This window comes from Sphaeramia orbicularis, chromosome 22 (genome assembly GCF_902148855.1).
Source record: "Sphaeramia orbicularis chromosome 22, fSphaOr1.1, whole genome shotgun sequence".
In the NCBI taxonomy this organism is placed as follows: domain Eukaryota; kingdom Metazoa; phylum Chordata; class Actinopteri; order Kurtiformes; family Apogonidae; genus Sphaeramia; species Sphaeramia orbicularis.
In genome coordinates, this window is record NC_043978.1 from 27196345 (window position 1) to 27215448 (window position 19104).

General features: G+C 38.6%; 1 protein-coding gene across 5 annotated transcripts in view; it reads right to left on the reverse strand.

The window, feature by feature from the left end:
• Positions 1-19104, reverse strand: part of LOC115413725 (protein quaking-A) — a 95735-nt gene that overhangs the window by 28369 nt on the left and 48262 nt on the right. For all 5 annotated transcript variants that reach the window (XM_030126770.1, XM_030126767.1, XM_030126768.1 and 2 more), the window contains exon 4: positions 7241-7384. In XM_030126770.1, the coding sequence (XP_029982630.1) occupies positions 7241-7384 (144 nt within the window). The remainder of the gene's footprint in view (positions 1-7240; positions 7385-19104) is intronic.

Consider the following 19104-nt stretch of genomic DNA (forward strand, 5'->3'; position numbering starts at 1 on the left):
AGACACAACACCCTGCAGATCGCCAAACTTGGCGTCCATTAAGGTCCATCTGTCCGCCTTTTTGCAAAAACACCATCTACTGTATGTTCCTCCTCAAAGGTGGCGCATAGACGAGAGAGAAATGAGGAACAGAGGGAAGGGAGGGACAGAAAACTCAAGGGAATGGAGGCAGGAATGAGAACAAAGAGCCATATAGGTTTGCAGAATAGAGAAACTGAGTTTTGGCCTGTGGGGTGGATTGGTAAGCCAAACATGGCAACTGAAGCAGAGGTCTGTGGTAAGTGGCAGCAGAAGCTTCTAACTTTGCTACAAATTACTAACACATAAAAGTGGAGCCATGTCATAATATAATATACTATGGCCACAAAAAAGAAGATGAAAAAAAAAAAAAAAAAAAAATCAAAAATAGCACTTATAAAAATGAGGTAGGGGGAGTCAAAGAGGCAGCAGTCAGAAGCAGGAGAGCAGGACTGGGTTCCTGTTGTGTTGCAAATGGAGAGTATTGCTGGAGGCAGCCGCTCTGTGACCATGCTTACTATGTTCTTAGAGATGACAGTTTCATTCAGAGAGACGGGCACTTTGCTCTCTAGGGCCCGAATGCCCCCGGACCAACTAGCTCTTACTTTCTGTGTGGGATCGTTGCCTTTTCAAACCCAACATTTCCATCTTTATATAAGCTCTTAAAAGTGTCTGTGTGTGCATTAGCCCATTTAAATCCTTACTGAGGAAGCAGCAAGGAAAAATGTTTTCTTTGCATTTTTTGTGTCTTTGGGACACCAGTAACAACCGTAAAAGTTAGATTTTTTTTTTTTTTAATTAACACACTTTATTGCAAACCTCAACCAAAGTATAGTATAATATTTATTCTATTACTATATTAATAAAAGTACTCAGAAAACATTACAAAAATGGTTGAAAATCATGCTAATATAATTTATTACTTCAAATATAAAATGGGGTAACAATGGGAAAATGCTGCAAACTTTTTAGTTGATAAAAGTGAAATATCTTAAGTCCACCTCCTTCAGTAAAAGGCCAAGTGGAGTGTATTTTTAGACTGTAAAATATACAGGTCTGACCTTACTTTCTTTGGTGCCGCTGCATAAAAGTGAAGGCACTTTTCCAAGCCTCTGTTTTGAGCCCTGTTGTAGACAAAGCCTGACAAAACCTCCAATCCAGAATGTATTTTCTATCAGTTTCTATAACTTGAAAACAGTATCCAGAGCAAGGGGGTTCTTCTCTAGTTATTTCCTGTCAAACCACTTGAATGGCAATATAGTGATCGGTAATCATTGAATTTCTGCCCAGTGAAGCTGGAAATGTAAATGCTGTACTTTAAATAAACTATTTAAAGGAGATGGCTAAATGAGGGTCAATTTTGTTCAACACATTTTTTTTCTTAAAGTTGAGCAGGACTAAGCCAGACAGATATATCTCTTTATAATGGTACCTTGCAGCAAATGCCTAGACTGATTCAGAAGCAAGGTTGACATGATCGCCACTACTCATAATAATTAAAACTACAATATGTCATCACCACAGTAATGGCCTTCACAAGAACTTGCATTATGAAGTTTAAATCACACACAATAACACATTTTCATCTCACAAAAGGTATAAGGTGCAATGCTGGCGTTGTTTTTCCAGGGTAACACATTTCCATTTACAGTCCTATCTTTCTACTGGCGCACTCGCAGTGAAATATGGCAGAATTATAGGCTCTGTATTCTATATGTACAACGTTAAAGGGCCGAGCCATTATTGTTTAAATTCTATTGGTCTAGAATTAATACTAAGAAGAACAGTTCTAGAGAAGGAGAAACGTGAAAGACTTGAAGAATGAAGTCTTTGTTTTATCCCAAAGACAGTCCTCAGCCTGACTACACCTGGGTGAGATTCAGTTCAAGTGTTTAAAAAAACGTAAACACTTCAGAATGTAGTGTTCTTAACAGCAAAAAGATTCTAAGAGAGCACTCAGGGTTACGTAAGGACAAGGCTTTTGTACTGTCACAAATGGCCTCAACCAATTGTCTGCCTGTCTGTCACTTTCCCATAAACCCTTCAAACAGTGCTGTGACCTGAGGGGACCGATGAGAGTTTATGATATGCTTAGCAATATATAGTATATGCACCTGTCAATGTCAATCACACATTTTAACCCATAAAGACCCAGCGCTACTTGGTGGTAGTTCCCAAATTATTTTTTCTCTCTATTTAACCTTTCTTAAATGATTTATCACCAATCATAATAATATTTTCCGTTGCACTTAGCATTTTTTCAGTGTAAATGAGGAATTTTCCCATATTTAATCCCTTGGTTTTGTTGATGTTTATTAAAACTCAGAGTAAATTCAAAGGTTACTAAATGAGAAACGGAGAAAATTGAAGAAAAAGTGACATTTTGAACAAATATATCAATAACTGAGCATAAAACAAGTGTCTCCATCCACTGTCATTGATCCAACTCCATGGGTTTTACTGGTGAATCAATGTTGTAGAGGATGACATTGTTTCTACTTTAACTACGGAGCCTCTGAATGTCCAAATGGGTCATATTTGATGACCACGAAAAGATGACAAACTGCATTTTACACCAATTATTTACATGTATTGATAGGATCAATGGATCAACGGATATTAAAGATGTTAGATCAGAAGATGGTTTTGGATGCTAGTGGCTGTTCGGGTCTTTATGGATAGTGTGCATATCATAATATACAAGCAAACACAACAAACGTGGATATGAACAGCTAAATCAGTCCAGATGTGTGTATTTCACCCATTTGTCAAGTTATTTGCCACAAAAAAAAAAAAAACTGCCTCCAAAACTGTGAACCATTATAACAAATAAGCCTTTTTGATTATCATTTAGCATTTGTTTTTTGACAGCACACTTCCTCACTTCTCTAACACCTTCTCTCTGAGGGAAAATTCTGTGCAAGTCGGAACTAACACTCACCTACAGACAACTGTTGCTGTCCACTTTAAGAAGAAAACCCTTGAAACATTAGTCTGATAATTCCTAAATGGCTCTACGGTCAGAGGTCAACTTGATATAAAATCATGTGTATATGAGGCGCCTGTTAAGCATAGAAGCCAGGTCTCATTATCATCCAATATTTGTGTGATATAGGGGGATATTTCAGATTTATTTGAAGCATGTACCTGTTAACAAAGGTCCCCTGAGAGTTAATTCTTATTAGAGATGTCATCGGAAATCACCATCATCGTGGCATGTACAAGAGTTAAGTTTCCTGCCTCCCTGTCAATTACAACATAGCACCCGCCCACTCATTTGTCTTTGTTGACCTGCAGCCGATCTATAAACAGAATGGAGCAGTGCAATAGGCCAGTTAGGGTTTCTATGCACACAGCTCTGCATGAATCTGAGAGGGGGTTAGTTAAAGTGCAGTAGGGCTCTCCTGCCAGTGCTGTTTGAGGGCCTTAACCAAGGACTCATGGGATGAACGGGGCATTTTATTCAGTATGGATGTGTGCGTACGTGCCTGTATTTTTCTAAGCGCATGTGTGTACTGGGGTGTGCATGAGCTGGGGCAGGATCAGCGGAGTAAATCCACACTTGAAAGAGTAGCTCAATCAAGCTCTCCCACCCATCTCCCTTCCTCTCCCCCCTCTCTGCCTCTCTCTCATCTCGCCGATGTTCCCCTGCACCCAGTTCACGGGGAGTTGAAGAGTTCAGGGGACTGGGGAGCAAAAGAGCGCTACAGAGGCCAAAGAGAAATGGGTGTTAACCTTAAATACTCCACATCAGTATCTTCTTTCAGCTGCCAATCAATCTCAGTGAGAAAATACGGGATATGTCAACTGCTAGTAGGCAAAGAAAAAAAAAAAAAAGTACAAGCACATTCTCATACACCTCTACTTAGACACAATTCTGCCAAATAACCTGTGGCTGCAAACCATTACAATATAAGTGCATACTGTTATTATGATACACAGCTGGTTATTAGTTCAATAACTTTCTAAAATGTTTAAAACAAAATACCATTTTTATTCTTCAAATTGCAAACTATACTTCCACAATATTTATAAACGCCGCTATTGCTTCTCCCTCACATAAAGAAATGCTGTTATGTCAGTGTTACAGTAACTTAATTGTTTAACTAGATGGTTTTTTCCATGCCACGATTCCTGCGTTACAATCCTGAGTGAGTTAATTATGAGATGATTTAAATGAAAAATTGTCATTGCAAAGCATTTAACTTCTATTTAAGACCAGATTTGCAGACAAAACAATCTTTTCACTGATCACTCAATGACTCTTTTTGTTTCACTTCTGCAGCTGAGTCTCCTTCAATGACAAATGGAGCCTGTTTCCTTGAAAGAGAATAAAAAGCATGACCTCATTTTGTTTCCTGTGCGATTTAATAAAGGCGATTTTACGCTGCCAAACGCGGAGAAGATGCCCTTCATTAGAACACTGCGTACCCAGCGCGTCCATACTTTAATCCAATTTAGTTTAGCATGATAAAGGGCATTACTGCCAGCCCTAATGCCCACCCACTCATGGCATGTGCACACAATGCCATGAAGGAAATATAGTGCACCCTAAGGGGTTCATGGGTAGATAATGCACAGACCCAGCACTCAGGGACAGGGCTACTAGTCACATACTCTGCAATAGTGAAACTACGTCACTTCTATTGACATTTAAATTTGCCATACCCTAGGCCATTGTCAGACCATTGTGTTAATGTGCATTAAAAGTCTATTCCCTAGTGCGAGTAGAAAGGAAGGTCAGATCTACAAAAGGAGCAAATGTCATCAAATTTTGTTTCCATTAACACACGTTTAAAACCAAATTTTATATGCAATGAAAATCATAAACCTTGACAACTGTTGACTAAAACTGAGCAAGACTTTATTTCAAAGCTGGAATTGCAGCCTGCTTTCTCATGTTAACCCACCACACAGTTCAGATACTTAATCACTAGACCAATCTTTAATGTACTTGTCAAGCTGTGAAATGCGGAGAGATTTCTAGAAAAGTGAGGAAGCTATTTCTGTGGTACTCCATTTAGATGAGCATTAGCTGCAGAGAGCTGTCATTGACTTTAAAGGATGCCAAAAGGGGGTTTGTTGTGTATGTGTCTCCATGTGTGTTAACAGTGACTCATTCTACATCACTCTTTAGAACACTGTCGCTCCCAGAAATGGCTTCATCCTCAAGTTCTTGAGTGCATGTACAAAATCGTGTGCGTCTATGTGTAAGTGTGTCAACATCCTTCTCTCTACATACAAAGGATGTGGAGATTTGAAACACTCCCACACCCGGGAACAAAGCGGGTGTCGAAACAAGTGACAGGCAGGCTGAATTGAGAAAAGCAATCCTTAAACAAGAGGACGTGAATTGATGTGCTTTCCACACTGCCGAGACAGGCAGGGCGAGCTATCATACTAGACTGAAGACCCCTGGAAACGCACCTAGTGTCTGTCTTAAAACTCCGACCTGACTATTACTGAGATAAAACTGGTCTTGTACGCAGCCATCATTAAGTTACATTTTCCTGTAATTAGACCAAGCATATCATTACACAGCATGCTTGATTCTCCAAACCTTTCTGTCTACTAACCAGTCTTTAAACCACATTTAATCCTTTGAGACCGGATAAAACAACCATTTTAGACCAAGTGCAACATCTGCATAGTGCACACCATGTGAACGTGATCTACAATTTCATCACCAAGACAATGGAATGTGCCATAATTCAATGAAATAGTATGAAATGTGTTGTTTCAGCACAGATGACTGATGATGTGAGTGACTACTGCATGCATTTTGCCTTTGTCCACATGTATTTGAACAAAATCACAATGCATTTAACTAGCCATGGGTCTAGAAAAAAAATGCTTATGTCTCATCAAATCTAAAGAGAGACTAATGCAAATATTGCATCTCATCATAAAGACATGTGATGCATTACTTCTTAAGGCTTACATACATATCAGATCAAACCTGACATTTGGTAGCAGTGAAAAATATATATATCCAAAAGTTTTGTACACGCAATGCTAATTTTTATACATTTCGGATTGCCTGTTGAAATGGACGAAAGATCTGCAAATATGAAAGACTGCAGTGTCATGGAATATTGAAAATGTGAAGCTGTACATGCCGTGCCTGTGTGTATTTTTATGTGAGTGTAGTGAGATCTCAAGAGAGAGTTTCTGTCTGTCACAAGGAATGGTTTTGAAAGCTGCTGTACAACCTTCTACGCTTTTTCTCCATAATCAAGTAGTGTAAAACCTGATGTAAAAAAAAAAAGACACTCTGCTCTATGAAACATTCAGTAAGGATTAATCACCCATTTATTTTTGGGGATTTGTTTGGCTTTTCTAAATTGGATTTATTAATGTATGATCAGCTATTTATATATTCTAGGTAGACATATAGTTCAAGGAATGTTTTACGGAGTGTCTTTGGCTTAAGAAGATACAGGATAGGAACAATATTTATGGGTTAATGGGTTAGAGAGTGTTCTCTTCTTTTGGGTATCACTTGCTCACTGCATGTAGAAAGCACTGCAATTCTGCTAATGAAAAAAAACTAATACAGCTATATCTATGGCAAACATTGTCCTTGCTGGATTTTAAACTTGAAATTTGACTGTTACAGGATAAACTGTAAAAGGGAAGCAGCTTAACTACATTACAGTCCCATTTTCTGCCCCCCTTGGTTTAACCTTGCATTACTGGCAGAGTACTGGCCCCGTTTCTGCTGACCACCTAGCCCTGTGCTTTTGCCACACCGGATGAAAAATATGGGTCTTCAGCTGCCTTGGCCACCTGGTCACCCCAGTTATCTGGGCAAATACACACTGAATGCCAAAATCACTACCGGTTGCCTTTACCAGTGGCACAGTGGATGAGGAAGCTAGGGCACAGGGATGCAGAGATGAAATGTGGCAGTCACAGGAGGTGTGTGTGGCTAGCTCTGTTTTTCCACTCTACTGGGGGTACAGTCAACCTGTTCCCATATCTATATATGGAAGTAAACAGGATGCCAACAGTGGGAAAGAGGTGAAATGCCATATGCAGCTTAATTATCCTGTTGTTTGTTCACAGAGTCAAGCATCAAGACTTCTCTGGGCTCAAGTGAACCAAAATCAGAGCTCAGTCATGTCCTCTGTATGAACTTTATAGAAACTAGAATGGCAACGCCTATAAGAATAGCAAATATAGCAATAAGTAGCAATCGCAGTGTGGGGTGTGTACTCACAGCAGGTACGAGGAGCTTCTTGACCTCCTCCACTGCTCTCCTCATCTTGATCTCGGCTCTGGCCTGCGTGTCTTCCACTGTGATCAGGACATGAAGGTCTTCGTTTAGGTGTTCCCAGTTTGGCTTCCCTCTGTTCTGTTCTTCCTGTACACAGAGAGCAGAAGACGGGCGAGAGAAGACAGACAGTGAGTGAATCTGACAGTGTGGGTGTGCTGGAGCACCAGTGCAGTAACACGGCAGAGGAAAGCAGAGGCAAGAGACAGGCGAACACACAGAGGACAATGGAGGCCCTGGTGAAGAGAAGCGGGATGACAGGAGCGGCCCTTTAGTCAGCTATTTAGCTTTCACTTTGAAAGGACACCTTTCTTTAATAGATCGCTCGCTTCACAAAGACAAAGACGACAGCTAGCCCTGCAGCAATTAATATCCGTAAAAGATGGATGGATGGAGGAATCACAGCAAAATGTGGAGGGATTTTTAAAGCACACCAACTAACCAGAACGACTGCAATTATAATGCATGGGTATGGTACAAAGCAGGATTGCTATACTTAAAAAAAAGACTAAAACCAACAGGGTAAAACATGACATAAGTTATTAAAATGAACAGCCCTGAAAACGACAGAGATACAGCAGTGGAGCTACATAAAAACTTAGGAGTCAGTAAGTATCTGTGAGAATCTTGAGTTATATTTAGTTTATGAAATAGACTAAAGTGAAATATGTCTTAACAGAAAAGAAAAAAAAAACTACAAAGAACAATAAAACACAAACTAGAAGTAGACTGAACTGCAGGTAAAAATCTACATTTGTTTTCTTACAGTGTTACTGAATCATAGTGTACAAGATGGGGCTGACTGAATACTACTGGACCTTTAATAAAGAGTGGTTTTGTAAATAATGTTCCATGTCATGCATTCCTTCAGCTAAAAAAATGCTCAAGTAACCCTGTCACAATTCAAACATTCAGCGTTATCATGAAGTGAAATGTAAATTTATGGGTGACACATAAAATATCACGCAACCCAATTCCTGAGGTTGAATTTTAAATCTTCTGATCAGCCCAAGACATGGCACATATTTATGTCCAACAAGTGACTGCATTACATTTGTGCCATTTTTAACTTGAGAGTAAAAAAAAAAAAAAAAAAAAAAAAAAAAGGAAACGCAAGCTTGACAGATGCACATATAAAAAAAGTCAAAGTACCCATTCATACATCCATCCATCATAGCTGTTTCTGACTGCTACACAATAGCGAGTGAGTTGCACAGTTGTGGACCTCCGTCTCTGACATGTGTCTGTGTGGACAGCACTGTGTTGGTAACAATAGCTCTGTGAGGGAGTCGTTTTCTGTTTGAAAAGGCAGTGCCAAGTCACTCACACACTGGCAAATTGTAGCACTAGCTGTACCTGAAAGGCAAAATAGACTGCATTCAAACCCAACCATCACTGCTCAATATCCTTTCAGCGCAGTTCAATAGGAAGTCATTTCAACACTTGAATTGGTGAAGCTAAGGTTCGGAGAAGGAGCAGTTCGTTTTAGATTTGGTGGGGACCTCCATAAAAAGCCCATGACTCTTTTGTGGCAAATGAAAATAGCTGAGCATATATAGAAGTATTTTTTAAGCATGATTCTCCGTTAACATAGGTAGCGCCTTCCCTCTTCTGGATGCCCCTCTGACAGTAAATGCAGCAAGTAGACACTAAGAGCGCTCTAAAAAGCTTTTTGAGGTTGTATCGGATGTCACTGTACAACCATGAAAGCCAGCGGTTTGAAAGCCGACTACTTCCCCTGAGGTGAGGTCTAGGTTATCTATAAAAGACGCAACCTCAGAGACATGTATCACCTCATCCAAACTGCTAGTCACAATAACAGTGGTATAAGTTTAGATTATAGATAGGGCTGTCTGTTTAACCAGTTAAATCAGTTACATATTCTGTCATTACTTAGTATAAATTAATGACATTTAGGGATGTCCTGATCCGATCTACAGATCTGTTGAGCTGCCAATCTGGCATTTTGTAGAAGATTGGATTTAGTCACGAGATCAGGCCAATCCGGACCTGATTTTGGGGCGAGGGGTAAACACACGTCCTGCTCCCTCAAATTAGCTATTTGAAGGTAGGGAAAAGGAAAATTAGCTGCACAACAGTGAGAGGCTTAGAGGAATTAGTAAAACATCTATAGGTTTCACTTTCACTTTAAGGTCCGGTAGTGATGCTGACATTCTTTTGACCCGCCCCATGGGTAACATGCTGATGTGCACATTACTAACGTACGTCGCAGAGCGCACCCCCATATAATCCCTGGACGGACATGTCTATAGACCAGCTACAGCAGCGGCAAACACCGAAGGTTCTAATTTGTCCCACAGTATGAATTTGGAAAGTGTAAAATTTACGCTAAAGTTACTGGGAGTCAAAGGTGTCCTAGTTGTTTTAGTTCAGGTTCCACATTCAGCTTACTTGTGATCTCAAGTAAAATAATAGCATAATAACCTATAAACAATAACTCCAAATTGAAATCAAAATTTTATTGTAAGAAGTCTGTATCAGATCTGTGTCAGATCGGTATCGGCAAAACTAATCCTAAAAAAAAAAAACAGATCGGAAGCAAAAAAAATCCAGATTGGGACATCACTAATGACATTCATATTAATATTTGCCTGAGAAGCATGCCCGCACTTGAAAACACTTGGCCTTCAGTCTACACCAATGATTTTGCACATACAGACGGATGACAAACTGATGACAATACCCCACGGCAAGGGCCGAGGGTAAAACTGCAGTTCATATAGATTTAAGAGATGTTTAATGTGTTCTACCACCAAAATGACATGCAATTTTGACAAGCTTCCTTTGAAGAAAGCTAAATATTACTAAAATCTTCCATTTGTGTCAAAACCAGCTAAACAAAACCAGAATGCATCCTTTCAAATGAGGTCAGAGTCTGAAATAGTCCTCTCCATCCCACTTTTCCAGCCTCCCGCTGCCGGTAAAGGTTTGCACAGACTGTTGATGAACGCAGTCTCTTTTACCCCCTCCCATACAAACCACCTCAACTTCAGATCACTGCTCATTTGTTGTGCATTGAGCCACTGTGAGGGTGTCTAATTACAAACAATGCATTGCGATACTCTGCGGGAGGTCCACCTGACATGATTTCAATACACTCAACAAGCGCGCGTGCACGCATGCACGCGCACACACACACACACACACATAAGAGCTTAGAGCTTGAGCCTAGTGCCACCCACCTGCTTTCTACTCCACAGAGAGCTGTTGCCATGGCACTGCTCTTTACAACACACATACATACGTGCACACGTATACACACACGCCAAGTGAAGTGAGTTCAATATTCCGCTCTCGTTTTCCCCTTTTCCACACAGGGGGGAGGGCCTAGTTTCAGCAGTCAGGCCATTATTTCACCATGGCTGTTTGCTTATGGCCTATTAGGGGACACAGGGACTAGAAGGTGACTCAGCGTTTTGTAACAGGGACACAGAAAGACAGGCCACAAGAGCTGCCTCTGTGGAGACGCACATGGCAGGTACATCAGGACCAGACAATTTGGTCTCAAGTGTTATCATAAACAGTCAGTATAGATAAATGTTTGATAAATGTCAAATCATGGTTTGTTTTGCATTTGAAGGCCTGTTTTTTTAGTGAAAATTGAAAAATTCTACAATGTTAAAAATTATTTGCTATCATATAGTTGCATCTTTACAATGTGAAAAAATGATAAAAAAGCTAAATGAGAAGAAAATGAGCACATTCTGATTTCCACATCAACAACATGTAAAAGTACTTGCAGTTTTAAAGTATTCTTCATGGTCAAAATAGGAAGCTGAACATTTCAGAAATCTCAAGAATAAACAATGATAGTAAGAGTTTTAGCTAAAATGTAAACAAAAATGTAAAGACTACATAAAGTGTTATATTGTGATTGTATCATCATTGTTTTATTGCTCTACATCACTATGCATATAGTAACAGATTTTAGTATTATTTCTGCCACTTCCTGAGTCTGAAATGTGAGTGAAAGGCATAACAACCCAATCCTCAGATTCAGATTTAGAATCATAGTCAAAGCATTGTGGGAGAATGAAATGAGCGTGCACACACTACACACCTAACACCAGCATGACCGCCTGAAAACAAGGTCAGGGTGTGCCCTCTGAGGAAAAGTGACAGCATGACAAACCAGAGGGAGGCAGAGAGAAGAGGGGAGACGCAGGATGGAAGGAGGAGTGTGAGAACAGAGATGGGAGCGCTGAAGGGAACGCTGGGAAGGCCTTTGAAGACAATGTCCATGCCGGCTGACATCAAATGCCGTGGCAATAACTACACGCCGGAGGGTAATCGGTTTTGGCAAAAATATGTAGCATGAATAAACAGCGTGGGCACTGCATCTACAAGCAGTGTCTAAGATCAGGATTTGAAAGGAGGAAAGAATGCCTGTCGGTTGTTCAGGTGTCTGTATGCCACCTGTTTTCTGAACCTCATAAACGTCATGGCTTTAGTTCTCAACAGTTACAGAAGTATGCAGAGAAGATTGTTGCTGTCTCCCTCCCCTCCATATTGCAGGTGATCCCAAAGCTTCTTCAGTCTGCTGCCATCAGGGAGGAGACTGTGGAGTTTCCGGGCCAGGACCAGCAGACTGAAGGACAGCTTCATCTACCAGGCTGTCAGGAAGCTCAACCCCTCACACACTCAAACCCTGGACTCTGATCTGAATATGTCGCTTTATATCAATAACTTCTATTATCAATATGTCATCTGTTTAACTTCACTTTTATTATCTATTTATTGTCTCCTCAATCCTCTGCTGTTTGTAGTTCAATTCTATGTTATAGTTATATTCTGTTTATAGTTATTTTATTCTAATTTTTATACTTTTCTACTATGTTAGAGTTTTGTAATTTCAGTTTTCTGTATACAATGTACACTTATCAAAACTGGCAATAAAGCTGACTTTACTTTAATACTCTCACCCTCTCTACTGTTTTTCCATCAAAACACAAGTAGAGCTTTGCAACATGACAACAGTCACTTTTCCATTGACTCTCAAATTGCGCAAATACAACTTGCGCATAAAAATTTACCTAATGGAAAAATGACAATTTCACCAAAACACTCTTTTCTATTAGAAGTTTTTGCGCTGGCAAGAGATGGTTTTTAGGGCGTAGCACAAATGGTATATCACACAAAACTGGAATGGAAAGACCTTTTACCACAACTAGAGACACGTGAATAAAAAAAACAAACAAATGTTAACGGACATTACAACAAGTGAAGAAGAGTTTTAAAAGAAATATAGCGCGGTATGTGTGGACACACCAGGAAACTAATAATTTTTTAATTTAATACGATAGAGGGGTAATACATAATAATAATGAATATGTCTGCAAATCAACAGAATATTTACATTCAGCACCATATTAATGGAATGACTTCTTATGTCATCTCGCAATAATAAATAAATCTTCATATTTGTGATTTAATGGAAAAACTGACATTACACACTTCTGTTTTTTCGACATTTAGAAAATATTGGTAAAGTTTTGCGCATATGCCAGTGGAAAAGTGACTAATGACACCAATGACCCAACCAAACTGCTTAGATACTTATTAATGATATATTAACAGACAACTCCAACTTAAATAAATAAGTTTTTTTTCTAATACTAAAAAACTGCTTTAAGTGGAAAACTGTCAGGGTGCTAAAAGATAAAACTCAACAGTTCAAACAGACAATTTACATTCAAGTAAAAACACTTTTGATTGAAACCATCCTATCTTGAACTTTAATGTTGCGAAGCTTGCATGTCACTCACTAGGAACAAACACTAGGTATCTGAGACGCCTGAAATGACAATAAATCGTGGTTTTTCCACACAGACTTCTTCTTGTAGATTAATTGGAAAATGACAAAAAGAGGAGTTTGTACCCAAAAGAGTGGTTACTACTTTTGACAGTAGTTTTTGTGTAAAACTGTCAGAGCACAGAAAATAATACTTTTCCAGTTATATACAGTACATTCATGCCTTTTGTTTGCTTACATGGTTGGTTGAAATTTGAGAGAAATAATAAAATAAAAGAAATTACCTTTTTATTGTGGAACATATAATCAACATTTTAAAAATGGGATTGGTTTCCTTTTAGAATCTATTTACATAATCAATATATAAAATGTAATATGTCATGATATGATTATCTGTATATGAAATCACAAATATATTAACAGATTTTGGTCATATCTCGCAGCCTTTGCCATGTGCATGCATAATCTTGTCGCTCACATGTAACTTTATTGGCAGTCTACCTCTTCTGTAGCTTAGACTCAAGTGTCAAGACCACTGCCGGTACATGGAGGGATTTAATGCATTGCTCTAGGACAGGGTATGCGTTTGTAGACACAAAGAATTCCAGCCTCGACGTTGTGGGTAAAGGTCAGTCCTACTTAAAACCCACTGCCTCTGCAGGATTTTGGACTATGTGGTGTTAAAATTTTGTTGCAATTTAAAATCCATATATTAAAGTTATTACACCGATCCAATTCTCATCACTGAACAGCCCTCTCTGCTTTGATCTGCAGTGTGCTTCTAACTCAGGGTCAATGCCACTGAGGAGATATGCCAACATGGCAAACAGGTGCAGTTGAAGGCTGTGGGGGCACGGAAGGACAAGTAAGGGAAGGCCAGTTGTAGGCCAAGAAGAACTAAAAAAGTAGTTTAAAAGGAATGTGAAATGTAATCTGAAATATTAATAAATAAAACTACAAGTTTCTCAAGTCTTTTTAGGAAGACTTGACTTTCGAGGTAGGATTGGATGTCCTGAAAAAGAAGGAAAAAAATACACTAAAATATGTCTGTCAGCTGTGGAACTGAAGTAACACTTGTTATAGATGATCACTGCTTCTAGCAAAGAATGATATAAATTATAGCTCCAGCTAATTGCCATCTTTCTGTCCTAAACCATCTGCTTTGTCTGTTCACTGTTTGGAAGATTTCAAGCCAATTTCCCTCGAGGTACTCAAAATAATATCTGGACAATACTCTGCTTTTCTCATTAACATAATACCTGTTTTATAAAACAGTTAAAACAACAAATTTGTCTGCTGCACTGGGTTGAATTATGAGAAACAGAGGACGAGAGAGAACACCAAGTAAAACAAATGGGGAACTGGTAGCATAAGCCAATCAAGTTCAGCATATTGACTGACAAAGTCAAACATTAGTTCTTAAGCAATAAAACCGAGGGGCTGGCAGAAGTTAGAGATTCAAGCCTGAGGCCTGCAGTTGTTCTGCCAGAGACCATGCTGATACCACGATTTTAGATATTAAAGGTTGGGACTATCAGCAAAAAAAATAAATCAAAGAAAATTAATTTACTATGCAGGACACTTGGTGCAGCTCAAACTAAAACAGCTGTCTGTAGTGCTTACTTCAGTGTCATACCAACTGGCAACGATAATATCATTAGTTCCATTTACAAAAGTGTGGAAAACCCTGTTTCCTACTTGTGCACTGGTCGATACAATGTATTTGTAATTTAATTACTATTCCTCCTGCTGTTGTTTTGCATCTAGCATTAATGCAGAAGCAAAACCAGAGAGACTTGAGCTGCCACATTCAATGAAAGTTTGATAGAAAAGAGACTCTGGGAGCAGTCCCTTCTCCCCACATTTAGACAATAATTACAAAAAAAGATGCAGCGTGCCGTCTTTGTGCATTTATTCCTGTGAGCAGCATCGAAAGATAACAATATAAGAAAAAAAATGAAGCTAATACAAAAACCCCATAGAAGGGCTGCTCGGTGCATCCACACATGCCTTAAAAGAGTTATTCTCTGTGGAATTAGTGGGAAGTCTGTCGAGCCTCAACCAAATGAGTAAATGCACACAGACAACTTACAGGAATATGTGAGCACTACTTAAGTCACTGTGACAAACCTTATATGTGGTCTTGTCTGATCCAAGTGTAAAACGCAGTCTGGGGACAGGTGCTCTTAGTCTTTCCTGTCCCCTCCTATTAAAGCTCAACATCAATATCAGCTCCCACACACACACTAGTGGGGTGTGTTTGCCATTTTTAATGTGATTAAGACTGCCAAAAGCAACTGCTAAATGGATGTCAGATACCATATTTGAGGTAGACTACCACCTCATAATTACTTTTATTTGGCAACTAATTAGCCTAAAATCTATAAACCTAATGAAACAAGACTTAACATTATTTTATTAACAATTAACATCCATGTTTGTGTAAAACTGATGAGATTAAGAAAATGGCAAATATATTCATTTTTAGGGCTGTCATAATGAAATTTCATTTGACAGTGAATTGCGTAAATTATGTATGTGTTCATTTTATGCCAATATAATACAAGTTTATCAATTTTTCATTAAATTCATACAATACTAATAAAAAGCCATTTATTACTATTTCTTAATAAAATAACTGATAAGGTTCTTGGAGCACAAACCTCCACCAAGGCCAACAGTCTGATGTTCTTCTTACATCAAATCACAAACTGTCTATGTTTACAGTTTATGTATTTGTTGACTGTCACCATATTAAGCTAGTCTGGGGCACTCTGGAAATAAAGAAATAGAAAAACAATATCAAATGTGATAGGGGAATAATTTCATCTGGTGCCAACAGAGGTCAGGAGTCTCAAGATGATGGGAGTCCAAAAAGATTGTCATTACAAAAGGGAAAATCTGAATCAGTGGAAACAGTGATATGACAATTTTGTGATTTTCATCCACCTGTTTTAAAGAAGTGATTGGAAATATTTACCATAATTATGCAGAAGAATAGCAGTTGTATCAAATATTTGCCATAAAATAATTTTGTCTAGTCATTTGAATGACTGAATACATGGTATGGATATGTGAGCAAAAATATGTAACTCTTTATTGGTACATCCCCAAAAAGGGTATTGATTAGGAATGAAAGTGAAGCCTGATTTGGCCATCTCTTATTATGAGTATTACCATATTTCCTCCTGTACCTCTTTATTTTCTCCATGATCAGCTTTTTTGCCATTGTTCCCTGTTTTACTCTTCTTCTACCCTCCACCCCCCTCTTTCTCTCTCGACTCTCTCCCACTGCGTAGCTCCAGTGAGCCGGCTCCCCGTCAGGCAGTGCGGCCCAGGAGGGAGCAACCAGCTGAATTATTGAGAGCATAAAAACGCTGCCGCTAATGGATCCTGAATAAACACACTGGCTAAGCTGCTGCTGCGGCTTCCCCTGCTGCCACAGGGCATCAAGCTGAAAATACTGAGGTTGAGGATGCAGCAACTGGAGGCTAACGCTGTGGCTTTGTCTGGAGGTGAGCCTGTGCAAGACTGGGCAAAGGTGTAACAAACAAATTTGTTATAAAAACACAATTTCACAGTATTCTCCCAAGCACAGTACAGGCTTGGTATGAAGTGTAAACCACACATTAACCCATTAAGAACAGAAGCAGCAGACATCTTGTTTTTCCTGTAAGGCTGGATGTGTTGTTTTCATGCTTCTGTTTGAAGTGACATTTGCATGGTTTTCTACTACATGATCAATTACATGCATTATAATATGTAGAAATGTACGTGGGGAAGGCTCAATGCATTGTAAGATTTTTTTTCTTCAGCTTTAATAGTATGCAACAAGTTCCTAAAGCTGGCCTCAGCAAGTGCAGTGACACAGATGAAGAGTACAGCTGCTATTTACCATTAAAACATGGCATGTGGAAGAGTTTGTACATTTCAATATGGCCGATTAAGTGCCCGCTCACCTACAAGTTGAAGCTTGCGTGCTAATGAAGCTACACAGATGAACACATCTGTCTTATTTGAGTTAAAGGTCAACCGGTAAATAGCCAGAAAAAACATTCAGACAATCTACATCTGGATTCATTCATTACATTCATTTGCTATAGTTCGGTTTTGTTGTTTATTGTAAAGCTACATGTTTTTACGGTGAATATGAAGATATGTGTGTGAGGAGTGTCACTGAAGCTTATTCATATTCTCAAGAATAAAAAAAATCAGTCCAGACAAAAAGCACTGCTACTATAGCTACAGAGGCAAAATGCAAAAACTGCTGTGACAGGTATAAATAAAAAAACATTTCCATCACTGTCAGACATACTTAAAAGTTATTTCCTAGGCTATAAAATATTATTCTTCTAAGATAGACCCTGAACATTAGGGCAAGGACAATTTAAAACTAGAAAGGACTAACAGAACTCCACCACGGCAGCTAACTCACGGTGGCTTCACATAGATAATTATTTGCAACAACTTTCTATTATACTCTGTCCCCATATGCAACATTAACCCTAACTCTAAACACTCTCACCTACCTGTTCTGATTATGCAAATGGGGCGAATTCCTTCAATTTGTTTTGTTAATGTGTTAAGAAATGAGATCACCCTACCACCCCCATTTTTGACCTTTCATCTACAGTGGCTAAAATTGAATCCTGTTCTTACACACAAATAAAATAAAATAAAATAAAATAAAATAAAATAAAATAAAATAAAATAAAATAAAATAAAATAAAATAAAATATCAGGGTGATGCGTCCAAAATTGTGGATGCTGAACAACAAACAGACAAAAATGCAAAATATAACCTCCATGGAAATAAAACCTTAAACTTCCAAACTCTGTTCTTATTTCATGACTATCAGCTTCAGAGGGTCAAAAAAAGTTTTAGTGGATGTTAAGAATTTCAAAGGCAAAAAAATTTCAGGAGACTATTTTGTAAAGATTCTTGGTTTTTACAAAGTCTTTTAAGAGGCTGCCTCAGGTCAAGTTAAAACAAAAAAATATGATATACAGTAAATTCACAAGTCTTTGGTCTTTGAGTTACAACAATCTATTAGTCAAATTTGTAAGTCTGTATAAATATGCACGGATTCATTTTTAGTTGCGGTATTTGTTCTTGTAATGTAGCTAATGAGTAGTCATAAATTAATGTAATGCATTGATTGGAGCTTCTACATCTGTGTATTGATGTAGTTTTGCACATGCATGAGCGTGTTCACACCTATATGCCTACTATTTCCATAGAAAGTACCATAACAAAGTGTAGCATCATGAACGACAGAAATTAAACCACGGCAAAGGTATAAAAAAAAAAAAAAAATGTAAAAAGCACAACAGAAGAATGAGGAAAGCAAAGGTTGGCCCTTGAGCACACAGGAGCTTGTACGACTATGACTCAGCAGAAAATCTGTGTACATCTGTGTGCATGAACACTGTTGGTGCTACAATGCAGCATGCAGCACTGTGAAGTGGGTTTGTTTGTGCGAATCAGTGTAGGAGAGACAGAGAGAATGTAGAAGGTGTTCCCCCATACCAACAGGGATGCAAAACATTTCTAAGTTATGTAAATGCATTGCACAGCACCACAGCCTGACGAGTCAGGAATGAGAAATAAAAAGAAGAGATAAAAGTCAAAAGGGAACTATTGTCATTCAATTACACTGTATGTATAAAAAAAACACCTATATGTTTGTTGCATGTCCAACTGAAAAATCATAAATGAATTTGCTGCAGTAGCACTCATGTCAGTGTGAGCTGTGCATCTTTAACCTTAAAGGGAGTTAATCAATATATAGCTCAATTAATTCATGAAGTGTTAAGGCACTGTCGCTATGCCAACTCATGAATGTTATTGTGCCTCACTGACATAGTTGAACATTTTTAATTTGTATTATATAGAGGTGCTCTCATGTCATGATTTTATACTCATGCTGGCTTGTGTTCCATGAAACCTCACATGACTTTCCACCTGTTTAGACCCTAATCAAAAACATAAAGCGCTGTAAGACAAGATAGAAAATAAACAAGTTGACAATTAATA